This window comes from Leopardus geoffroyi, chromosome A1 (genome assembly GCF_018350155.1).
Source record: "Leopardus geoffroyi isolate Oge1 chromosome A1, O.geoffroyi_Oge1_pat1.0, whole genome shotgun sequence".
Taxonomy (NCBI): domain Eukaryota; kingdom Metazoa; phylum Chordata; class Mammalia; order Carnivora; family Felidae; genus Leopardus; species Leopardus geoffroyi.
In genome coordinates this window covers 8,286,722-8,313,852 of record NC_059326.1, presented here as the reverse complement: position 1 = coordinate 8,313,852, position 27,131 = coordinate 8,286,722, and the positions used below count along the sequence as shown (strand labels likewise).

Here is a 27,131-nt window from a genome sequence, read left to right as displayed (position 1 = left end):
AAGGCTAGCTGGAGATTTCTCAACAGAAACTTGGCAAGCCAGAAAGGACTGGCATGCTATGTTCAAAGTGCTGAATGGGAAAAAATCTGCAGCCAAGAGTACTCTATTCAGAATAGAAGAGATAAAGAGTTTCCCAAACAAAGACTAAAGGAGGTCATGACCACTAAGCCAGAAATATTAAAGGGGACTCCTTGAGTGCAAAGGAGAGACCAAAAGTGACAAAGACAAGAAAGGATCAGAGAAAATCTCCAGAAACAATGACAAAACAAGAATAAAATGGCAATAAATACCTATCTATCAATAATTACTTTGAAAGTAAGTGGACTAAACATTCCAATCAAAAGACATACAGTGTCAGAGTAGATTAACAAAAAACCAGACCTACCTATGTGCTGCTTACAAGAGGCTCATTTTAGACCTAAAGACACCTGCATATTGAAAGTGAGAGGATGGAGAAACATTCATCACACAAACGGATGTCAAAAGAAAACTGGAACAGTGATACTTGTATCAGACAAACTAGACTTTATTCTTCTCATATTGTTTTTATCTTACTTTGGTGTCAGGGTAGCACTGGCCTCATGGAAAGATTTTGAATGAGTTCCATCTGTTCTGTTATTTGTAAGATTTTGATAAAGACCGTCATTAATTATTTTTTTTTAATGTTTGGTAGAACTCGCCAATGAAACCATGTGGTCTTAGGCTTTTCTGGGCTGGAAGATTTTTTTATTTCTAATTTAACTTCCACTGGTCTAAGAATATTTCCTATTTCTTGGAGTCCAGATTCATGATTCAATCATGGTAACTTGTGAGCTTTTAAGAATTAGCTGATTTTTTCCCTAAGTTATCTGATTTGTTAGTATATGATTGTTTAAAGTAATCTATTATCACACTATATATTTCTGTGGTTATCTGTTGTATTCTCTCTTCCATTTCTCATTTTGGTTTTTGAGTCTTCTCTCTTTCTTAATGTAGTTAAAGCACTGCCAAAAAATTTTTTTGAAAACCTGGTCATTTCTTTCCATATCATGTTATTGTTTATTCTAGTCTCTCTCCTATTTACTTCTGATTCTTCTTTTTTATGCCTTCCTCTACTAAGTTTCAGCTATGTTTGTTCTTTTTCCAATTGCTGTGGTGCAATGTTGTTTATTTGAACGTGTTTCTCTTAATAGAAGCATTTATAGCATTAATTTCACTCTAACATCTGCTTTTGCTGCATCGCATAGGTTTCGTAATATTGTATTTTCTTTTTCTTTTGTTTTGAGACATACTTTGATTTGCTGTTTGATTTCTTATTCGGCCTGTTGCTTGTGCAGTAGTGTGTTGTTTAATGCTTACATGTTAAATATTTACCAAAAAAATGTAAATTGATACAGCTACTATGAATAACAGTATGGAGGTTCCTCAAAAACTTAAAAATAGAACTACCACATGATCCAGCAACTCCACTACAGGGTGTCTATCCAAGGAAAATGAGAATACTAATTCAAAAAGATATATGCTCCCCTATGTTCACTGCAGCATTATTTACTAAAGCCAAGATTTACAGACAACCCAAGTATCCATTGATAGATGAATGGATAAAGAAGAGGAATGAATAAAGAAGCCATAAAAAGAATGGAATCTTGCCATTTGCAACAACATGGTTGGATCCTGAAGGTATTATACTAAGCAAAATAAGTCAGAGGAAGACAAAAACCATATGATTTCACTCATATGTGGAATCTAAGCAACAAAACAAAGCAAAATCAGACTCATAGATACAGTGAACAGACCGGGGGTTGTCAGAGGGGAGGGGAGAGAGGGGTGGACACAAAATGGGTGAAGGGGATCAAGAAATACAAAATTCCAGTTATAAAATAATTAAGTCACAGAGATTCATGTACAGCATGGAGAATACAGTCAATAATTGTGTTAACTTTGTAGGGTGACAGGTAAGGTGACAGCTAGATGTATCAGGGTGATCATTTTGTGATGGATAAAAATATCAAACCACAATGTCGTACACCTGAAACTCACAAAATATTGTATGTCAATGATGCCTCGATTTTTAAGAAAGCTTGTTAAAAAAAATGAAAAAGACATGTAGCAAAGGCCAAAATAAAAGAGGGTCACCATCACCAGTGAAAAATTGCTACGAATCACCTGGCCTGTAATCTAGCCCTCCAACCCCCTTTGGTTCAAAGTCATCTTTTTAAATATCTTTATGGGCACACTTGATTTGAGATCTTATAAAATTCTCTAGTGAATACAAGCAACATAGGTCAGGCATCCAGACCAGAGCTTTGCCAACTCTGACACAACTGATATTTTAGGTCAGAAAATCCTTTGTGGGAGACTGGCCTTTGCCTGGGTTTGACTAGGCCCACTATACGTGGGTTTTCCCAGCATAGTACCATTAACGTGTTTTCCTCATGATTTCCTCAACAACGTTTTCTTTTCTCTGGCTTGTTTTATCGTAAGAATACAGTGCACGGCACACATAACACACAAAATATAACCTAACTGTTTATGTTGTCAGTAAAGCTTCTGGTCTACTGCAGGCTATTAGAGGTTAAGTTTGGGGAAATCAAAAGTCACAGATGACTTTTCAGCTGCCCAGGGGGATGACAGGCCCCCAATCCCCACAAGTTCAAGGGTCAACGGTATGTATTAGTCTCTTGTCCTGCCAGACTACACACCACTGAGTATAATTTATTTCTTTTGACTCTGACAGCTCTTACGGTAGCTAAAATTATTTTCCGGTACAGCAATTGTTGTCATTCAGTACTACAGATATAAAACACCAATATCAACTCAATACTGACTGATCCCCAGACATACTAACTATGAGTGGCTTAGGAAGGAGGGAGCCTCACCTCCATGCTTCCCATGTAACATCGCTTTAAACCACTGTTTACGTACTAGTCTATCCCATCAGGTGGTAATTTCTTGGAAAACATGAAACCAAATTTTATTTGGCAAATATCACAAAGCACACATTTAATACATACTTCCACAGCTGAACTAAAAAAGGAGCAGGCAGCAGGAAATGCAGATCGAAGACAGAGTGTGCAAAGGAACACTCTGCTGAGGAATCTGAGCATTGTCCTGCGGGGTTATGGAGGGGGCTGTCAAATATACGAGGGCCGAGCCCAGCCAAGGCAGAAAGCCCAGGTAAGTAAATGCCACTGTGTGTCCGAGGAGAAGGCCTAGATGAACCTTCCCCTCCCGCTCTCCCAAGGCTGAGCGGTGCTGACAGCGGATGCCCAGGTGCAGGAGCTATACGGGGCCCGGCTGGCCTTAGAAAGCATAACTGCAAAGTGGCATCGATCTTCAGGGCAGCTGCCTGGTTTCCTCGGACAGTGCAGGGGGAGGAATCAGGCCACGTAGGGAGGGCAACGAGGCCTGCCCTGTGAGACCCCCCTACCAACTGCTTATCAATTCCCTGGCATTGGCCAGAGCAGTAATGAGACCGAGGACACGGTGCAAATAATAAACAAGGAAGACAGTGACATAATCAAAAGAAGTTTTAAAAGTCTCAAGTTATCTTTAATGTCTTCTAGAATCTAACCGAGGCCTGATATCCCACTGAGTCCTTCTCCTGACTCCTTCTCAGAAGTGGGTCCTTTTGCCTTTTCTTTGGGACCAGTCACTATCACTCTTCCCTCTCAGGGCTCCTGTGCCCCCTGTCTCTTCCTTCTGGCAGAAAAAAGAAAACCTGTAGATTCCACCCCCATCCCTATTTCTCCAAAAAGGAGAATGAAGATGCCACCAAAAAAACCTCAAATGATACTCACTCTATTTACAGAAACACCAAACCGTTCATGCCTATTTCAATATATTCCCACTTTACAAAGAAAGTTACCCTAGGTGAGTTTCTGGCAGGTTCCTCTTGCCATCCTAAAGACAGCCCAGTGCGATGGCTTGAACAGGATCTAAGACAGACATCAACCCTTCCACACCATTTCCATCTTAAATAATGAGAACCATAATGAATCCGGCCCTCCGTGCTTTGGGCAGACAACATTTTCATTCACCAAATACTTACTAAGCCCCATTATGTGCAAGGCATTTTGTCAAATAATTCTGAAGGAAATGAGACATGGATCACCCCACCGAAGAAGCATAATGTCCAATATGGAAATAACGTGTTTTGTAAATAACCCCACCGCAAGGTAGAAGGACGAATCCCCTGCAAGCCACTGATGGGGTGCTATGGAGCTAGGAGCTTCACAGACTATCATTTCTATTACGTCTGCCTTTTAGGAAGATGATGAGTCCTAATACCCTTTTCCTATTAAAATTCATTGGTTTTGTTAAGTATGCATTTTCTTAATAAATGAAAGACTGCTTTGTTTTCTGAATGCACAACAAGAACCGCTTCTATGTGAAGCGGAAGAAGACATGAGTTCTTCTGACAAGGAGTCTATTAAAAATCCACCATAAGTGGCATATTATTTGCACATTTATAACAGTCTGTGGAGATGAATCTGCCCAGATAATTTAATTTCTTTTAAAGAGAGGGAAAAAAAAGAGAACACAACTAAAATATTGAAAAGCCACATACAGCTTTTGACTTGATGGAGTCAGAAGTGTATCCGTGCGTTTTGGTTGATGTTAAACCTCTCCAGTGACCCAAAATACATCTTAGAACTTACAATTGGCCAAGCGTTTCCGATCTAATTCTTTCATGCATTGCAGTTATTACAGAGAATCACTATTCCTCTAAATTAAACTCTGAGGAGAAGGATACCCTGGATTGACAGACCTCAAAACTTAGTTTAGATTTCCCCATGGTCTGCTCTCATGTGGCTTCCACATGGAAGAATGTTGGTTCATTAGCAAACGAGCTCAGATTGGCGCAGTTATGTGAATGCCTAAACAGACTCCTCGGCCAAACCACAACTTTTGAGCAGCCCTACTTCCTGTATAGGACCCTTTAATATACCCTATTTTGAGAAAGAAGGGGCAGGGGGACTATATACGCTTTTTTAAGAAGTTTAGCAAGTCTAGAAATATCAGCTTCTCAAAGGAGACTTTTTAAATTTTTTTATTTATTTTTTTAGAGAGAGACAGAGCATAAGTGGGGGAGGTGCAAAGAGAGAAGGAAACACAGAATCCAAAGCAGGCTCTAGGCTCTGAGCTGTCAGCACAGAGCCCGACGTGGGGCTTGAACCCACGAACCATGAGATCGCGACCTGAGCCAAAGTCAGACGCTTAACCCACTGAGCCCTCCAAGTGCCCCTCAATTTTAAACACGGCCTTACTTGGAAGAGAAAGCAATATTTCCTTTGTGCCCAGCACTGTAACATTATTGGGTGCCCTACCTTATCATGTCATTGGATCCTTCTGGAACTACAGGACAAGTGCTATCCCATTTTAAGGGAAGGGAACTGTAATGCAATTCAGGTCACATACTCCAAAATGCCAAGATATGACCCAGAGTGTCACCACCAAATGCCACGCCATCCTTCGTCATGCCTTTCTCATGACCTTTCTGGTTCAGACTGACAAACGTAACAAGCTGTCTATACATAAAAAAGCATAAAGAGAAAGCCAACGTATCAGGGACTCGCCTGCAAAGCCAGGACTTGAACTGAGTACGTTCTATGCCATGAATAAAAGATTGCTTCTCCCCGGTTTCTTAAATGAAGCGTTAAGTCTTGCCGTGATCTCTCACTATGTCTCTGATGCAGAAAGAATAACAGAACGCATCTTCTTGGTTTCCTCCAATTGAGATGGGAAAAAAAGGCATCCCACTCCCCAGAGCCACCAGCTTCCAGTCGGCCTCCCTCATCCTACAAACGTCCACGGGGCACCCAGCAAGTGTCAGGCGTTCGGTGGCCACAGTGTCAGGAAACAGCAGTGAATGAACAAATGCCAGCCCCCATGGAGCTTACTTTCCAATGATGAGCTGGCCCGACAGGAACAAGATGAGAAGATGCTGCGGACCCCCGTGTCCCCCCCCCCCCCCCAGCCACAGGCCAAGGCTGCTCCGCAACCTGCACAGGTCAACAACCACTTCTGGGAAGGTCATCCTGCCCATCCTGGCATCGAAGCGGAGTATCCTCACCCTAAGAGCACATCAAACACACACACGCACGCACACACGCGTGCGCACAGCATTTTCAAAGGTCAGGATGGCAAGTACAATGAATAATGACTATAAAAATATGATGAAAAGCTAAATACAAAATCCTTTTCAGGCAAAAGCAAATCTTAAAAAGTCGTATTTTAAAAGCCATTTAACTCATTCTCCTATAGTTGGAACCAAACTCAACCTTCAAAAGAAGAACATGAAATGGATCTCCGACTGATCTCTCCTGACGAAGGTCCCAGGCTGCTGCCCCAGGAAGTCCCGCCAAATGGCTATGTCAGCTCGGGTTCTCAGTGCTTCCAAGAGGAAAGGGGTGGGCGGAGTCTACAGTATTCTAAGATGTCCTCAAAGTGACTCATAAAACATCTGAATAACCCATCCATTTTTAATTCTTCTGTGATTTCTGTGCTAACTTGAACTACAGTGAACTCATCTGACTTAATATGAGACTCGCAGGAGCCCTTCCAGGATTCCCGTCGTAATTCATCATTAACTGGACGCGTGTACAAGTATCACACGGCTGCCTGCTATCTGCCTCGAATAGCAGGAGTGAAGCCATCGCGTGTGCTGCTGGCACGCTTACCCATTTAATTACCAAAGACGACACAGTGCCAGTGCGATCCAGGCCCCCGTGTGTGTGCCCCGACGACCTAGTTGAATAAAATCTGACCTCGCCTCAGACGGAACATGGGTTTCTTTCCTAGCTACGGAGGCCAGATGATAGCACGTATCTAACAGTACGAGAGAGCAGTGCGTGGAAAATTGTACAGTCTTGGACACATGGAGAAACAGACAACAAAGAAACCTACGTGGTGTCCATCATCTTAACGGGATCAGCCATGTGACACTTAGTCGCTCTGCCTCCCCTCCCCCAACAACCAATTTCTTAAAATCCTGGGCTCTGCATCTATGGATTTAAATATTAAAATGTGTTTGGGCTCTTCTCCTGGGTTTTCTAAGGAAAAGGCAGATATGGAAGAATATTAACCTCACCTTCCCTGAAATGATGGGACTGTGAGACCCTAGAGTTTCTAATCTATTCCTCAAGATAATGCTAAAGCAGAAAACAAGACACACACACACTGCTGAGTTTCTTCCAATCCTCAAAAATCTGAGAATATTTTGGTCCTATTTGACATTTAGATATTTTCAAATCACAGGACCTTCTTTAGTGGTGAAAAAAAAAAAACCCAACATATTCTTCAAAAATCTCTAAGGTCTCTGGGAAACAAATTGTAACCGACAATTCCCTCACATCTCATTATGTGGTGCAAATTTATTTTTAGGATTCTTCTGGCCTTATTCAGCAGGTGCCCTCTAATGATAGAATTATTTGCTCGATTTTAAAGCAATTCCGTGTGTGAAGCTATCAGGCTTCATATTATGAGGACTGAGCCAGGCTGGTCTGAAATGCATAGAGTTTGAGAAATGAAAAACACTTTCTGGAGTCTACAAGATTTCATCCAGTGTCCAAAGGGGCAGCAGACCTAGTGGGTAAGGGCAAGGCTGGCTACAAGCCCCAGCTGCAAACCAAGGGCCATGGCACCATCTACCTCACAGGGTGTTTAAGGAACAAAGGAGACAAAGGAGTGTGGTCAGCTCAGCACAGCACTGGGGTAAGTGAGTATTTGCTCTGAGTCAGATATTATTGGCATTTAAACACTGTAAAGTGATTCCATTCCATTGAGCATGCATTAATACAGGGTGCTATATGCCTAATCGAACAACCTCCAGCGTATGATACCCCGCTAAGACTCCTTTTTAAAAGCTACTCTCTCTACATGTCTCTTACGTCAGAGTGTGTGTGTGCATCTTTATATAATCAACATAAAGGGTCTCTTATTAAAAATAATCAAGACGTGGGGCGCCTGGGTGGCGCAGTTGGTTAAGCGTCCGACTTCAGCCAGGTCACGATCTCGCGGTCCGCGGGTTCGAGCCCCGCGTCGGGCTCTGGGCTGATGGCTCAGAGCCTGGAGCCTGTTTCCGATTCTGTGTCTCCCTCTCTCTCTGCCCCTCCCCCGTTCATGCTCTGTCTCTCTCTGTCCCAAAAATAAATAAACGTTGAAAAAAAAATTAAAAAAATAAATAATAATAATCAAGACGATTATTTGGACCACGTAGCGATAAAATGTTTTAATCCAAAAGTACGAAGATTAATGACAATGAGAATGCTAGACTGTTGTTATGTACCTTATTCTGTGCCATTTTAACATTTGTTAAGCTAGTGTTTTCACAAAGACTTCCTCAGCATTTTCTAACTGCAAATATCCTTCTCCCTACTGAAAGGTAAGGAAAATGGAACACGAACTTATCAGCTCAGTATCACAGGTGCCAAATATCAGACCCCAGAACATCTTCCTATTGTTGCTCTTTCCTTGGTATTCCGACAGCAGAGAAAAAAAATCAGACTTAATATCCACAAAGCAAAACAACATCTAAGCAATTATCCGAGGGTGGGAGGGAAATGATTTATATAAGCCTCCCTTATCCGCTTTCCCATTTCCTTCTGCACCCTCCACTCATTAAAAACAAATACATCCATGAAATACCTTTCTTTAAAACATAGATCATGTAGGGGTGCCTGGGTGGCTCAGTCGGTTGAGTGTCCAACTTTGGCTCAGGTCATGATCTCATGCCTCATGAGTTCGAGCCCCACTCGAACTCTGTGTGTTGGGCTCTGTGCTGACAGCTCGGAGCCTGGAGCATGCTTCAGATCCTGTGTCTCTCTCTCTCTCTCTGCCCCTAACCCCCTCGCATTCTGTCTCTGTCTCTCTCAAACATAAATAAACATTTAAAAAATATTTTAAAACATAGATCATGTATATGTGGCAGGGGTGGGGGAGAGAGGTTTCACATGTAAACAACACCAGGGCCTCTCCCCTAAATCACCTAAATGGTTCTCTGAATTGACTATGTGTTCCTCTGCTTCGGTACCCAGAGTATCAACCCCACCACATACACACACACACACACACACACACACACACACACACGCACACACGAAAGCAATGAGGGCCATGAGCTGGGGTATGGGAGATAAACATCAACATTCACTGGAATTAGAACTACTCTCTAAGGTCTCTTTATTGTCATTCTTTTTTTTTTTTTTTTTTTCAACGTTTATTTATTTTTGGGACAGAGAGAGACAGAGCATGAACGGGGGAGGGGCAGAGAGAGAGGGAGACACAGAATCGAAAACAGGCTCCAGGCTCTGAGCCATCAGCCCAGAGCCCGACGCGGGACTCGAACTCATGGACCGCGAGATCGTGACCCAGCTGAAGTCAGACGCTTAACCGACTGCGCCACCCAGGCGCCCCTTTATTGTCATTCTTAATGTAAGGTGGTGTCCTTTGGGGGAGGAGGGGACGGATAAGTGATACAATAAGAAAATTAACTTGGCATTCCACAAAGAGGAGCTCCTTGAATTTCCCGCTAATCAATTCTGTCATCAGCATTAAGGATGCCGAAGCTTCTTCTTAGGCCATATGTTTTGTTTCCATGGCCTGGCATCCTTTCCTTCCATGTCCTCCCTCACAGGAGTCATCAACATTATGGCGGCTGCCACCACCACCCTGACCACTCCTGCAACCACTGCCACCTATCAGCACTGCATTAAGGTTTTTTCCCGGATCTGTTCTTTAACACATCAGTCATCAGCCACATTCTCCACCTGCTGTCCTAAAATACTGCTGCATCCTCCTTACCCTGTATTTATCAATCGCTATCTACCCATTAACATCGACTTCACAGCTTTTTGTCTCATCGGAAGATTAATTTAAAAATTGGTTACGCAGAAAAAAAAATAATAAAAACATTGTTAAGCAGGGAAGAGCCATCCACCCATTTTGAACACCCTCAACATCTTTTTAAAGTTTATTTACTTATTTGGAGGGTGGGGGAGGAGGGCAGAGAGAAGGCAAGAGAGAATCCCAAGCAGGCTCCACACTGTCAGTACAGAGCCTGATGTGGGGCTCAAACTCAAGAAACCATGAGATCGTGACCTGAGTCAAAATCAAGAATTGGCTGCCCAACTGACTGAGCCACCCAGGTGCTCCATGAACACCCTCAACATTTTGAAAGTAGCTCCCTTTTACTAGGACAAAACACTCAAGTTTAAATAGTCTTTCAGAATAAGCCCATCACAGAGGTGGTGATCTACAGAATAAAGCCCGCTTGAGTAAGGTTGGCACTCTGAAAATATACACTCTATATCACTAAGTCTCAGGAACTCACGCATAAATTTGATTTAAAACATAAAAGTTGAGGTTTTCCTTTCCTAGTTTTACCCCTAGAAAGCTCAGGCTACCCCTTCTGGCCTCCAAACCTATAGAAGCTACTGTCCTTCTAACAAGTTTCTTTCATGCTACCCAAGTGTCCAGTGAAAGCCATACCCCACACTGTTGTTTCTATCCTCTGCCCCAGTGACCAGACTTAGTAAAAAGTTTCCCTTCCTTAGAGTCTACCCTGAATTAAATCCCAACAAAGCAAAGCCAGCCTGGCATCTGTTCAAGTCGTGTACTGTGCAAGTTCACCACGTTTAAGAGGCCACCGATCACATCATTAGCATCTCTACGATTTCAAAAACTGTGCATCTTTGTTGCAACACCGATGGTTTAAAGATGGGTAATTTGATTATTTATATTGCAATTTTCCAGCATATGGCAAGAAAGTGTCTTGTTGTAAAAATCAGTATAGTTCGACAATTTTCCGTCACAAGAAAGTAAAATGTCTGTGGAAGAGGTGCCATTGTCTAATTTGCACAAAATGCCATATGGGCCAGCAGCAGCCCTCGGAATAGCTCCTCTCAAACATTTTAAACTTTCTGTGGTCTTGGCTGTTCACTAAATCATCTGCTCTTGGTTTCATAAACTCTGTTTGCACTGCATTAACTTTTTCCCCCGCCCCCAATCTGGGCTTTCTCTCTCAGTAACCTCAGCGATCAAGCACATCCTCCCCTCAAAGCAAGACCCTAAGTACCAACTGCATCCCCTTGTCCTACTTCTGTCAACTGATATTACTAAACACACGTTAACAATAACACGATAACCTTTTGTACGAGATTAATTACCGCTAGGAAAAAGATATCCGTTATAAGCACGTGCCACAAATTTAATAACATTAACAAAACATGTTGCTTGAATTTGAGTTTCATCAATGTCTGAATAGATTCCTCACATTTTAAAAAAAGCAAAATTAAGCTTTCATACCAGAATTCATTTTAATTGACTTTTGTCATTAATAATATCCACCAAAAACTTATCACTGTTTACTTTGAGTGCCAGGAACCCAAGCTGAAGGAAATACTAAATCAAGTAGAGAGCCACAGAAACTCACCTTGACCTCCAGAAAACGAGTTTTACTGCCATTGGTGACAATCTGCCTTAGTTGACGGTCCAGGTGTGGAAACCTTAAAAAAGCAAAAGAGAGGTGAACACTTAGAAGGAAGGACACAGAAATAGAAAAGCATAACCAGTTACTTCGTTATAATACTTCTTCTCCCTGAAAAATAAAGTTAGTTCAGGAGGGCTTGAATCCATGCAGTAATTGTACCACTAACAAAACTCTTCATAAGTGGAGCTGTTTCATGAACTTAACCGTTTTTCCATTGGCTGGGTCTGGGATTTTAGAGATACTTAATCTTATTTTCAGATTAATCCTCAGTGAATTACATTACTTCAATTTTCCTTCTATCTTAACCCCTCAAGTAGTTAATGATCTAAAAACTGATTCTTAAATACACCATATAAATGAAGTATCTTACAGACTTAAGACTTGGCTTTTGTCAGGGGAAGAATACCTCTGGTACATGAATAATTATGTCTGTTTGGTAGTTCCTAATTTTCTTAAATGACACAAAATTTATACCTTGTTATTCTTACTTTGTTCTTATTCAGAAAAAAAATAAAAAACTAGAGGAACTATGAATCCCACAATATTAACAGTATTAATTAAATCTAATAAAACTGTATTTTTAAAAAAAAACAGCAAAAATTACTTTCCTCTCTAAATTATCCAGCAAGATTAGTTTTAGGTGGTAGAAAAAAAAGAAATTTTCCTCCCAGATGCTATTTCAGTAGATGCCACAGAATGCCTGCTATTATAAGCTTCAGCCATAGAAAGTTTGTCATGTCCAACCACCGTTTACCTCAAAAATGACAACGTCATCATTTTTCTAAGTCAAAAAAAAAGGACCGGAAAACAACTAAATCTTCAAAACTACCTTTTGCTCGGCACACATCATTTTCCTAAGCAGCGTCCATGGTTTGGGTATTAACTGTTTCCACTCCCACTTAACACCTTCCTCGCACCAGAGAGGTAACAAGTGAATTGCCTCCAGCATTTGGAAGGGCCTGAGCGAACCTCCTCGATTCTTTCTTCCCACCCAGTCTATTTACTTACTGCCGACTCCCTCTCAGCTTCCTCCCTGCAACATCAAGCGTCTTTTCCAAGAGTGTGTGGAAGAGAGGACAGCTGAGGGCTAGAAGGCAAAGGGAGACAGTAAGAACGCAGATCTCTAAGAAGGGCAGGCCAAAGGGCAAGTCAGAGTAAGTGAGGAACAAGGTGGGGAGGAAAGCAGAGGGCTGCCCACTCACTGATCCAGCCCTGACATGGCGGCAAGCATCACACGAGACTGAGAAAATTAAACAGGTCCACGTCGGGATGGAATGAAGGAGACGTTCACTCGTCTAATATATTCAGCAACCCATCTATCTCAGGAGCTGCCACAACCACCACTCCCACCACTGCTACGAACACCAGCACACCATCACCACAAGCGACCCCCGACACTAGGGACGTAATGTAGGGCACGCACAACACCACTGGAACTAAAACCCAACAGAAGAGAGGCCACGTGGATACCCCCGATACAAAAAGCTTCCCGTTCATACGATGTATTTTCTTCTGAGATGGAGCAGAAATGGTTTAACTGATTTTCCCTCCTACGGGGAGACCTGTTAATGAGCAGCCTACCATAAACTGCTTTGTTTTGTTTTGTTGCATGAACCAGCAGCCGGTTGCAAAATAAACTTTTTAACCTCTTCTTAGTCCCGTTTATCTATTTCACATTCCCTTGCTTTTGAAAATTAATGATCTGAAGAAAAGGTGTAAGGTCAAGATCAGCATTCTTGGGGCACCTGGGTGGCTGAGTTGATTAAGCGTCTGACTCTTGATTTCGGGCTGAGTTGATTAAGTGTCTGACTTGACTGCAGCTCACATCATGATCTCAGGGTCATGAGCTCAAGCCCCACGTTAGGCTCTGCACTGACAGCACGGAGCCTGCTTGGGATTCTCTCTTTCCTTCTCTCTCGGCCAATCTCTCTCTCTCAAAATAAATAAATAAACAAACATTTTTTTAAAAATCAGCATTCTTACTACAGAGTCCCAGATGACATGCCAGGTGGAGCCTATTGTTTTGTTCATATCCAATCAGAATTTCAAAACACATAAGACCAGGAGAGAAAATGCATGGAGAGTATATCCTACATTCAGAGGCACTGTTCACTGTTCTAGCACTGACTTTCCCTTTGAAACAGAGATATGCAATCTACTGTGGACCACTATAATGTTGAAGGCAAATGTGTTAATGATGGCAATAGCTAAATGACAGCACCAACAATAACAGAGAAAGGAAATCATTATTATTATAATAGGTATGGCTACAGATAAATATCACAGCCTGGAATTAATAAACCAGTTGGAATGGCACTGCCCATTATGAAAGACAGTTAGAAAACAACATTACGTTAATAAAGCGATCGAGCAAGAGTGTGAACGTAGGTAAGGAGAGCTAGCAAAGGTCTGTGGAGACTCTACATACATGTGTGGAAGCTTCCCAGTAATAACCAAGCAAAGTCACTCTGTGAAGTCAGAGGCTGCCTAAGAACCAACGGGTCAACCTCACACAGAGGAGCCTAGGCCACTGGTAATGATCACTGAGATCAGAGCAAGGTCTGTGGAACATCACCAGGCAGCAAAACTGGGAAGCTGACACAAAAGGCAAGGGGAGCAGGTGTTACCTAAGGCCTTAGAGTCCTATGTAAAAGGACTCTGTATACAGCTCAACACCAAAAAATAAACAAAGAATCCAATTTAAAAATGGGCAGAGGACATGAATAGAAGACGTTTCTCTAAAGACACACGCAGATGGCCAACAGACACATAAAAAGATGCTTAACCACACTAATCATCAGGGAAATGCAAATCAAAGCCATGATGAGATATCACTCCACACCTCTCAGAATGGCTAAAACAAGAAACACAAGAGACAACAAGTGTTGGCAAGGAAGCAGAGAAAAGGGAACTCGTGCACTGTTGGTGGGAATGCAAACTGGTACAGCCACTGTGGAAAACAGCATCGAGGTTCCCCAAAAAATTAAAAAAAGAATTACCATATGATCTAGTAACTCTACTACTGGGTATTTACCCGAAGAAAATGGGAACACTAATTTGAAAAGATATATGCATTTCTATGTTTACTGCAGCAGTATTTACAATAGCCAAGATATTGAAGCAACCCAGGGTCCATCGATAGATAAATGAGTAAAGAAAATGTGATAAGTATATATATATATGTGTATACACACACACACACACACACACACGGGAATATTACTCAGCCATAAAAAAGGAATAAAATATTTCCATTTGCAACAACATGGAAGGAACTCCAGGGTATAATGCTACGTGAAACAAGTCAATCAGAGAAAGAAATACCACGTGATTTCACTCATATGTGGAATTTAAGAAAAAAAAAATGAATAAAAGAAAAAAGAGACAGAAAAAGACTCTTAAATACAGAGAACTTACTGGTGGTTGCCAGAGGGGAGGTTATTGAGGGGACGGTGGGATGGGTGAAACCTCTGAAAGGGATTAAGAGTACATTCATTTTGGGGCACCTGGGTGGCTCAGTCAGTTAAGTGCCCAACTCTTGATTTCAGCTCAGGCCATGATCTCATCATGGTCATGAGATCGAGCCCCATATTGTGTTCCACACCTAGTGTGGAGCCTACTTAAAATTCTCTCTCCCCCTCTCCCTGCTCATGCTCTCTTGTATGCTCTCTCTCTCTCTCTCTCCAAAAAAATTTTTAAAAAGAGTACATTCATCTTGATGAGCACTGAGAAATGTATAGAATTGTTGAATCATTGTACACCTGAAACTAATACAACACTGTATGCTAATTATACTTGAATAAAAACTTTTACAAAGAGAGTCAATGCTAAACTTAGTTAGAATGGTAGGTAAAAATAACAGAGAAATATTTTTTGAATTCATATAAAAGGACAAAATGAACACAAAAGTTGCAAACAACCATACCCTCCACACACAGAATGATTCATTTTTAGAGTAAAGAACACAAAACCCTGGAGCATAGTTTTCAAATTAAGAAAGTACATCGATTTGATCTTGACTTTTGAGGTACAGACAATATTTTTAAACAATAGGACATAAAGTTGAGGAGCTGGTGTACATATCTATTATCAGACAGATGCTTATAAATTTGGTTTGAGTCAGAACAATATTCTTGGAAAAACCAACTGTGTTCAACTCATAACTGATATAACCAAGTATTTATTGCAGTTTAGCACACAATGGAATACTACATGGCAATGAGAACGTTTGATCAAAACCACATCCAAAACTATGGAGGAACACATGAAATAACCATTAACTAAGATATACCATATTCAGAGCACAAAAACAATCACAACAAACTGGCTGGGAAAGTAAACTCTGCACACTAGTGTGCAAAACAGGAACAGGTGGTTACACAATAATCACTGAGGGAATTTTTTACACACAGAAATTCCTGGACAGCACCCGGAGACTTACTCTCGAATTTCAAGAGTTTATTTTTTTGGAAAGCTTTCCCTGGGTACACTGGAGCACAGCCACTTCATGTGCTGGGGCAACAGATGGAAACTACCAGAGAGGCAGTCTCTCAATTCAAGAGTCTGGGCTGGACCATCAGACATGTTATATTTAATCTTCATGGCAACTCTCTAAATTTCAGGATCCCAGTTTTGCAAAGAGGTGACTGAGAGGCAGGTCTGAAAGGTCAAGTGACAAAGAACAAATGTCACCTGTGACTTCCTTTTTCAAGCTCTTTGGTGGTGCCCACTGCTAATATGGAATGTATTCTAAACTCCTTTTCAGGTACCCTCCAAACACATGGTCCCTAACTCTACCTCAACCACACCACTCCTTCAGCCACCCATTCACATCCACACTCTAGCTGAACCAATTGCTTAGAAGTAAGCAATTTCCTGGGCAGTGCTATTTTAAGCCTCCCCGACTCTGCCTTTGCCCTTCATCTACCTCATGTTCCAAGATGAAGCTCGACCTTCACCTCTTTATGAAGCCCTTCCTGACCACCACCGGCCCCTACCCAAGTAGAACGGACTACTGCCTTCAATGTAGCAGTCATAACAATACAGTAAGACTTACTTCTCCCCACTATTACATGTAGCTCATGGATATGGGCTATATAACTTTTCAAGAACAGATATCAATAAATGTTTTAGGAATAAATACAGTGTTAGAGCCAAAACCAGAATTTGAACCTGGATGCAACTCAAAGCCAGTACACCAAACTGTGTCTCTTGAATCTGATTTTATAAAAACAACTCCATAACTATTAATACAGTAGCCATTTAGCCACGTGTTTCTACTGGACACTTGAAATATGGCTAGTCTGAACTGGAACGTGCTATAAGTTTAAAATACACACTTGACCTTGAAGACTCAGTATGACAAAAGAATGGAAGATATTCAACATGTTAAAATAATATTTTGAATATATCTGGCTAAATGTGTTAAAATTAATTTCATGTGTTTCTTTTTATCTTTTTAATGTGGCCACTAGAAAATGTAAAATACATATGTAGCTCACATTACATTTCCATTGAACAGTGCTGCTCTAGGAAGTACGGCCTTTCTCTTCCTTACTAATAAATCTGTTAAGAGGATGCTAACTTTTCCTAGTGATTACAGAGCACAGACATCCAAGACCACACTGCAGTGTCACATAGCCTGGCCCTGCTGGACATAAAGAGGTTTCTCCTACATTAAAAGACTCAGAGAATGTTGCTTCCAGAATTCTATCAACTCATTGGAGTTCACCTCCACCATCAACTGTTGGTTCTCCACATGTAACTCCTAAGGTCTTTAATCTTCCAATATGGCTATCTTATGTATCCTGAGGCAAAGGCCAGTAGAGAAAAGTGGGGCCAGGACTAGGCAGAAGCAAAACATTTGCCTCGGGCACATAATTTAAGGGAAACTGAAAAACTCAGTAATCAAGATGAATAATCGTTTAAGTAACGGCTTTGTTGTCATGTAATTCACGTACCACAAAATTCACCATTTTAAAGGACACAATTCAGTAGTTTTAATACATTCATAAGTTGTTTAACTATTGCCACTATCAAATTCTAGGACATTTTCATTACCCCCCAAGAAACCCCGACCCCATCAGCAGATATACCACCTTCCTTATGCCCACCCCTCACAACCATCTATTTTCTGTGTAAATTTGCCCATTATGGATATTTGATACAAACGGAATCACAAAATATGTGGCCTTTTGTGTCTGTCTTCTGCCAGTTAAACGTTTTCAAAATTCACCCATGTTGTACCGTCTATATTTCATTCCTTTTTATGGATGAATAATATTCTATTATATGAATATGCCCTATTTGTTTATAAATTCATCAGTTAACAGGTACTGGAATTGTATCCAGTTGGGGATATTAGGTGCACATTGATATACACATTTCTATGTGGATATAAAATTTTAATTCTCTTGAGTATATGCTTAGGATGGAATTGCTGGGTCATATTGTAGCTCTATGTCTATAATTTGAGTAACTAGCAACTGTTTTCCAAAGTGGCTGCACCATTTCACTGTCCTACCAGCAGCGTATCAGGATTCCAAAGTTTTCATATCTTTACCAGCACTTGTTGTTACTTGTCTTTTTTGTTAGCCATGTTAGTGAGTGCATAGTGATATCTCATTGTGCTTTCTTTTTCTATCTTCCTAAACCCATAATGTTGACCACCTTTTCATATGCTTATTAGCCATTAGTATGACTTCTCTGGAGAAATGTCAACTCAAATCCTTTGCTCAACTTTTTAGTTTTTTGTCTTTATGTTATCAAGTTGTAAACATTCTTTATATATTTCATATACAAGTTCCTTATTGGGTATATGTTTTGCAAAATTTTTGTCCCATTCTATGGGCTGTATTTTTTCTTCCTTAATGATACTCTCTAAAGCACAAAAGTGTTTAATTTTTATGAAGCCCAACTTATATATTTCTTCTTTTGTCACTTGTGCTTTGGATGTTGTATCCAGGAAACCATTCATTGCCTAATCCAAGATCATGAAGATTTACTCCTCTTTTCTTCCATGAGTTTTTGTTGGTCTGTTTTAGCTCTGGCATTTAGGTCAATGAACTATTTCGGGTTAATTGTTGTATGTAGTGTAAAATAGAGTGCAACTCCATTCTTTTGAATGTGGATATATAGTTATTCCAGCATCATTTGTTAAAACGACTACTCTTTCCACTAAATTGTCCTGACACCCTTGTTGAAAATCAATGATCACTGTAAAGGCTTATTCCGGGACTCTCAATTTTATACCACTGATCTATAAGATGGTATTTTTTTTTCAACGTTTATTTATTTTTGGGACAGAGAGAGACAGAGCATGAACGGGGGAGGGGCAGAGAGAGAGGGAGACACAGAATCGGAAACAGGCTCCAGGCTCCGAGCCATCAGCCCAGAGCCTGACGCGGGGCTCGAACTCACGGACCGCGAGATCGTGACCTGGCTGAAGTCGGACGCTTTAACCAACTGCGCCACCTAGGTGCCCCATAAGATGGTATTAATGTCAATACCAATATTATCTTTATCACCGTAACTTTGTAGTAACTTATAAAAACAGGAAATGCAAGTCTTGAACTTTGTTTTGCTTTTTCAAGATTGTTCTGGCTCTTCTGAGTCTCTTATATTTCCATATAAATTTCAGGATCAGCTTGTCAATTTCTGCTCAAAAGGCAACTGGGATTTTGACATGAGTTTCCCTGAAGCTATGGATCAATTTGGGGAGCACCGCCATCTTGACAATATTGTCTTCCAATCCATGAAGAGAGGATGTCTTTCCACTTATTTATCTTTTACTTCTTTCAGTGATGTTTTGTAGTTTTGGGTGTACAAGTTTTGAATGCCTTTTGTTAAATTTATCCCTAAGTATTTTATTTTTTGATGCTACCGTAAAGGGAATTTTATTTCATTTTCAAATTGCTCACTGCAAACATATGAAACAGATTTTTGTTTATTGATCTTATATGCTGCAACCTTGCTGAACTTAATTAGCTCTAAGTGTGTGTGTGTGTGTGTAGTCCTTAGGATTTTCTATGTATAAGATCATGTCATCTACTCAATGACAGAGAACAAACTGAGGGTTTATGGAGGGAGGTGGGTGGAAGATGGGCTAGATGAGTGATGGGTATTAAGGAGGGCATTTATTCCGATGAGCCCTGGTGTTGAATGTGACGAATCACTGAATTCTACTCTTGAAACCATTATTGCACTGCATGTTAAATAACTAAATTTAGATGAAAGATAAACATAAAATATTTTTTAAAAATCATGTCATCTGCAAACCAAAATAGTTTTACCTCTTCCTTTCTAATCTGAATGCCTTTTATTTCTTTTCCTTGACTAATTGCTTGGCTAGAACCTCTGATAAAATATTGAATAAACGCAAAAAAATGGGAGGTGCCTGGGTGGCTCAATCGGTTGAACCTCCAACTCTTGATTTCAGCTCAGATAGTGATGCCAGGGTGATGGGATCAAGTCCTGTGTTGGGCTCTGCACTAAGCATGGAGCCTGCTTAGAATTTTCTCTCTTGCTCTCGCTCTCTCTCTCTCTCCATGGGCCCCTCCCCTGATGGCATTCTCCTCTCTCCCTAAAATTAAAAAGAAAAAAGAAAAAAGAAGGAATCCTCATCTTGTTCCTTATCTTAGGGGGATGTACTCAGTCCCTCACCATTAAGTATTATGTTAGTTATGGGGTTTTGGTAAATGCCTTTCATCAACTCAAGGAAGTTTCCTTCTCTTCCTAGTTTTGTGAATGCTTTTATCATGAAGTGCTTTTGGCATTTGTTAGGTGCTTCTGCTATGCCTAGCAAGATGATTATGAAGTTTTTGTACTTATTCTATTCATAAGGTACATTGCAGTGGTTTTCATATGTTAAGCCAATCTTGGATTCCTCAGATAAATCCCACTTGGTCACAGCATGTAAACCTTTCTATATGTTGCTGGCTTCAGTTTGCTAGTATTTTGTTACAGATTTGTGCATCTATATTCATAAGAAATATCAGCTTATACAGTTGACCCTTGAACAACATGGGTTTGCCCTGTGTGGGTCCACTCATGTACAATGTTTTTCAATACAGTACTGTAAATGTATTTTCCTTACGATTTTCTTCATAAAATTTTCTGTTCTCTAGCTTATTTTATTGTACATAACACATATAAATAATAAATATAAAAAATATGCAGTAGTTCTTATCAGTAAGGCTTCTAGTCAATGGTAGGCTATTTGTTAACTTTTTGGGGAGTCAAGTAATATGTGGATTTTCAACTGCATGGGGGATTAATGCCCCTCACCCCTGCACTGTTCCAGAGTCAGCTATACTTTTCTTGTGATCTCTGTCTGGTTTTGGTATCAAAGTAATACTGGCCTTAAACAATGAGTTGGGAAATGGTCCTTCCTTTCCCATTTTCTGGAGGAGATTGTGCTATACCATCAAGTCTTCTTCAAATATTTAGTAGACTTCAGCAGGGGAGCCACAGATGCCTGGGCTTGGCCTTGTGAGCATTTCTTTCATTACTAAATCTCTCTGCTTACAGTAGGTCACGTCAAAGTCTCTGTTTCTTTTTGGGTAGTTTGGTAGTCATGTGTCTTCCTAGGGTTTTCCACTTCACCTAGGTTATCATAACTCGTTGACATAAAATTATTCAGAATATGATCCTTTTTATTTCTCCAGGGCGGGTAGTGATGTTCCTTCTTTTAGTCCTGATTGCAGTAATTGAGCTTTTTCTATTTTTCTGTTGGTCAGCCAGCTAAATGGTTTGTCGATTTTGTTGATTTTTTTTTCAGCGGACTAATTTTTGGTTTCATTGATTTTCTCTACTGTTCTCTATTCTCTATTTTATTTACTTCTGCTCTAGTCTTTATTATTTCCTACCTTCTACTTGTTTTGGGTTTCATTTGCTCTTTTTCTACCTCCTTAAGGCAAAAGGTTATGTTACTGATTTGTGATCTCTCCTCCTTCATTTCCGCCCATTTTATTGTGATACAACTGACATAGTACTGTGTGTTTAAAATGCACAACATAATGACTTGACTTACCTATACTGTGAACTCATTATCACAATGAGTTAACATCCATCATCTCACACAGATTAAAAAAAAAGTTTTCTTTCCTTCTGATAAAACCTCTTAGGATTCACTCTCTTAACGACTTTCATATATACCATACTGCATCGTTAACTACACTCATCATATTGTACATTATGTCCACAATACTTACTTATAACCGGAAGTCTGTACATTTTGTATACTTTGACCACCTTCATCTAATTCCCCCACCCCTCACCACCACCCCATCTCCAATAACCACAAATCGAATCTCTTTTTCTATGAATTTGGATTGTTTTTATGTTCCACAGATAAGTGAAATCATACAGTATTCATCTTTCTCCATCTGACTTATTTCACACAACATAATGCCCTCAAGGTCCATCCATGTTGTTGCAAATGGCAGAATGTCATTTGATGGCTTAATAATATTCCTGTGTATCACAATTTATTTATTCTAATAGGCACTTAGGTAGTTTCCATGTCTTAGATATTGTATGCAATGCCGCTATCAACATTGGAGTGCAGGTATCTCTCCAATATAGTGTTTTCATTTTCTTTGGAATTGTTTCCTATGTATATATTCCCAGAATTGGAACTGCTAGATCCTATGGTTTATCTATTTTTAACTTGGGGGGAAACCTCAATACTGTTTTCCATAGTGACTGCACCAATTTACCTTCCCACCAACACTGCACATGTGTTCCCTTTTCTCCACATTCTTGCATTCATCCTTTTTTTTTTTTTTTTTTAATGTCAGCCATTCCAAAAGGATTCAGTGATATTTCACCATGGTTTCGATTTGCCAATGAATTCTGATACGAGGCATCTTTTCATGTGTCTGTTGGCCGTGCATATATCTTCTTTGGAAAAATGTTTATTCAGGTCCTTCGCCTATTTTCAAAATTGGATTATTTGCTTTTTATGTTGAGTTACATGAGTTCTTTATATATTTTACATATTAATCCCTTCTCAGATATACGGTTTGTAAAGATTTTTTTCCCGTTCCAAATGTTGTCTTTTCATTTTGTTGACTCTCTTCTTTTAGAAGTATAGGCATTAACAGCTATAAATTTCCCTCTAAGCACTGATTTAGTGGCATCCCTTAGGTTTTAGTATGTTATGTTTCTGTTTTCATTCACCTCAAAATATGTTCTAATTTCCCTTATTATTTCTTCCTTGACCCAGTAGCTATTTAGGAGTGTGTTAATTTCCACATTTATGTGAATTTCTGAATTTCCTTCTACTATTGATTTCTTATACCATTCCACTGTGATCAGAAAGCACTTTGTATGATTTCAATAATTTTAAATTCATCAAAACTTGTTGTGTGGCCTAATATATGTTCTATGGGCTAATACAGTCTATTCTGAAGAATTTCTGTATGCGATTAAGAACAATGTGTATTCTGCTATGGTTAAATGCAGTGTTCTTTGGATGTCTGTTCTAGTTTATTTATAATGTTCAAATCTACTTCCTTATTGAACTTCTGCCCAGTTTCAATCCATTATTCAAAGTGGGATATTAAAATCTCCAGTGGTTATTGCTGAACTTTGTATTTCTCCCTTCAATTGTTCGTTTTTGCTTCATGTATTGGGATCTGATGTTATTTGCACATGTTTGTAATTATAATGTCTTCCTGAAATATTGACCTATCAATATATAATGACTCTCTTTACCCTTGTAATAATATTTTTCTTAAAGTCAATTTCTCCAGTATTAGGACAGCCACTCCAGCTCTCTTTTGGTTACTTTTTGCATGGTGTATCTTTTCAGTATATTTGTTTCTTGAGAGAGAGTGTGTGCATGCAAGTAGCAGAAGGGCAGAGAGGGAATCCCAAACAGGCTCCACACTGTCAGTATGGAGACCAACATGCGGCTCAAAGTCATGAATCTCAAGATCATGACCTGAGCCGAAGTTGGACGCTTAACTGATCAAGCCACCCAGGCACCCCACACAGTACATCTTATTATATTCTTTTACTTTTGAACTTTTTGTGTTTAAATATAACGTGGGTCTGTTGTAGAGAGAATATAGTTAGGTCGTGCTTATTGAATTCATTCTGCCCATCTCTGCTTTTTCATGGGAGTGTTTAGTCCATTTACATTTAACATAATTATTGGTAAAATTTAAATCTGCCATTTTATTGTTTTCTATATATCTTAGGCCTTTTTGTTCCTCTATTCCTCCATTACTGCCTTATTTTTTGTTATTTTAGTATCCCATTTTAATTCCCTTGTTCCTTTTATTATATATTTTTTAGTTATTTTCTTAGTGGGTTACACCATCTTTTACATTTACTATGGAGTTGCCTTTACTGATACTCTTTTTTTCTCCTATGGATTTGAATTACTGTCTAGTTTCTTTTTGTTACAACTAGAAAGATTCACTTTTTTTTGTAGGATACGTCTGCTAGTGACAAACTGGTTTCTCTGAGATGTCTTAATTTTTTTTTATTTTGAAGGACAGTTTTGCTGCATATAGAATTCTTGATTGTTCTTTCTTTCAGCACTTTATTTTTTTTTTTTTCAACATTTATTTTTGGGACAGAGAGAGACAGAGCATGAACGGGGGAGGGGCAGAGAGAGAGGGAGACACAGAATCGGAAACAGGCTCCAGGCTCTGAGCCATCAGCTCAGAGCCCAACGCAGGGCTCAAACTCACAGACCACAAGATCGTGACCTGGCTGAAGTCGGACGCTTAACCGACTGCGCCACCCAGGCGCCCCTCTTTCAGCACTTTAAATGTGTCATCTTACTACTTCTGGCAACCACGATTTCAGATGAAAAGTTAGCTGTTAATCTTACTGAGGATCCCTTTAACACCATGATTCACTTCTCTCTTAGGTTTTTTTTTTTTTTTTTTTTTTTTTTGGCTTTTGATAGCTTGACTGTGTAAGTGTACATCTCTGTGTTTATCCTACTTGGAACTAACATTCCTGGGTATTCAGGTTGATATTTTAAATGAAATTTGTCAAGTTTTAGGCTATTGTTTCTTCAAGTATTCTTTCTGTCTCTTTCTCTCTCCTGCTTCTGGGACTTCCATTATGGGGGGGGGGGGGGGGGGGAAGCCTGTGTAATTTCAATTGACTTCCAAGTCCACTAATTCTTAGTTCTGCAAATTTAAATCTGTTGTTGACCCCATCTAGTCATTTTTTTCATTTCATTGTGCTTTACAACTCCAGAATTTCTATTTTGTTCTTTATTATCTCTCTCTCTTCACTGATATTCTCTATTAGGTAAGACATAATTTTCATACTTTAATTCTTTAAATGTGAATTCCTTTCACTCTTTGAACCCATTTATAATCACTGATTTAAAATGTTTGTCTAAATCAAAACCACACTCAGATATCACCTCACGCCAGTCAGAGTGGCCAAAATGAACAAATCAGGAGACTACAGATGCTGGAGAGGAAACGGGAACCCTCTTGCACTGTTGGTGGGAATGCAAATTGGTGCAGCCACTCTGGAAAACAGTGTGGAGGTTCCTCAAAAAATTTAAAAATAGACCTACCCTATGACCCAGCAATAGCACTGCTAGGAATTGACCCAAGGGATACAGGAGTACTGATGCATAGGGGCACTTGTATCCCAATGTTTATAGCAGCACTCTCAACAATAGCCAAATTATGGAAAGAGCCTAAATGTCCATCGACTGATGAATGGATAAAGAAATTGCAGTTTATATACACAATGGAGTACTACGTGGCAATGAGAAAGAATGAAATATGGTCTTTCGTAGCAACGTGGATGGAACTGGAGAGTGTGATGCTAAGTGAAAGAAGCCATACAGAGAAAGACAGATACCATATGTTTTTACTCTTATGTGGATCCTGAGAAACTTAACGGAAACCCATGGGGGAGGGGAAGGGGGGAAAAAAAAAAAAGGAGGTTAGAGTGGGAGAGAGCCAAAGCATAAGAGACTCTTAAAAACTGAGAACAAACTGAGGGTTGATGGCGGGGGGGGGGGGGGGGGGAGGGGAGGGAGGGAAGGGTGGGTGATGGGTATTGAGGAGGGCACCTTTTGGGATGAGCACTGGGTGTTGTATGGAAACCAATTTGACAATAAACTTCATATATTGAAAAAATAAAAAATAAAATAAAATTTGGCACAAAAACAGACACACAGACCAATGGAATAGAATAGAAACCCCAGAACTAGACCCACAAACGTATGGCCAACTCATCTTTGACAAAGCAGGAAAGAACATCCAATGGAAAAAAGACAGCCTCTTTAACAAATGGTGCTGGGAGAACTGGACAGCAACGTGCAGAAGGTTGAAACTAGACCACTTTCTCACACCATTCACAAAAATAAACTCAAAATGGATAAAGGACCTGAATGTGAGACAGGAAACCATCAAAACCTTAGAGGAGAAAGCAGGAAAAGACCTCTCTGATCTCAGCCGTAGCAATCTCTTACTCGACACATCCCCAAAGGCAAGGGAATTAAAAGCAAAAGTGAATTACTGGGAACTTATGAAGATAACAAGCTTCTGCACAGCAAAGGAAACAATCAACAAAACTAAAAGGCAACCAACGAAATGGGAAAAGATATTTGCAAATGACATATCGGACAAAGGGCTAGTATCCAAAATCTATAAAGAGCTCACCAAACTCCACACCCGAAAAACAAATAACCCAGTGAAGAAATGGGCAGAAAACATGAATAGACACTTCTCTAAAGAAGACATCCGGATGGCCAACAGGCACATGAAAAGATGTTCAGCGTCGCTCCTTATCAGGGAAATACAAATCAAAACCACACTCAGGTATCACCTCACGCCAGTCAGAGTGGCCAAAATGAACAAATCAGGAGACTATAGATGCTGGAGAGGATGTGGAGAAACGGGAACCCTCTTGCACTGTTGGTGGGAATGCAAATTGGTGCAGCCGCTCTGGAAAACAGTGTGGAGGTTCCTCAGAAAATTAAAAATAGACCTACCCTATGACCCAGCAATAGCACTGCTAGGAATTTATCCAAGGGATACAGGAGTACTGATGCATAGGGACACTTGTACCCCAATGTTCATAGCAGCACTCTCAACAATAGCCAAATTATGGAAAGAGCCTAAATGTCCATCAACTGATGAATGGATAAAGAAATTGTGGTTTATATACACGATGGAATACTATGTGGCAATGAGAAAAAATGAAATATGGCCTTTTGTAGCAACGTGGATGGAACTGGAGAGTGTGATGCTAAGTGAAATAAGCCATACAGAGAAAGACAGATACCATACGGTTTCACTCTTATGTGGATCCTGAGAAACTTAACAGGAACCCATGGGGGAGGGGGAGGAAAAAAGAAAAAAAAAGAGGTTAGAGTGGGAGAGAGCCAAAGCATAAGAGACTGTTAAAAACTGAGAACTGAGGGTTGATGGGGGGTGGGAGGGAGGAGAGGGTGGGTGATGGGTATTGAGGAGGGCACCTTTTGGGATGAGCACTGGGTGTTGTATGGAAACCAATTTGACACTAAATTTCATATAATAAAAAAATAAATAAATAAATAAAAATAAATACATAAAATAAAATAAAATAAAATAAAATGTTTTTCTACTAAGTCCAATATCTGGACTCTCAGGGACACTTTTGGATTTTCCCTGTCCCTTCTTTCTTT

At 40.0% G+C, this 27,131-nt stretch overlaps 1 protein-coding gene across 1 annotated transcript in view; it reads right to left on the bottom strand.

Moving 5' to 3' along the window:
* Window positions 1-1,781: 1,781 nt before the first annotated feature.
* LOC123605593 (translation initiation factor IF-2-like) overlaps window positions 1,782-27,131 on the bottom strand; it is a 57,586-nt gene continuing 32,236 nt past the window's right edge. Inside the window, exons 6-7 of the mRNA XM_045496612.1 lie at window positions 11,414-11,486; window positions 1,782-3,681 (exon numbers count right to left, since the gene is read on the bottom strand). Of these exons, the coding sequence (XP_045352568.1) occupies window positions 3,595-3,681; window positions 11,414-11,486 (160 nt within the window). The 3' untranslated portion in view covers window positions 1,782-3,594. The remainder of the gene's footprint in view (window positions 3,682-11,413; window positions 11,487-27,131) is intronic.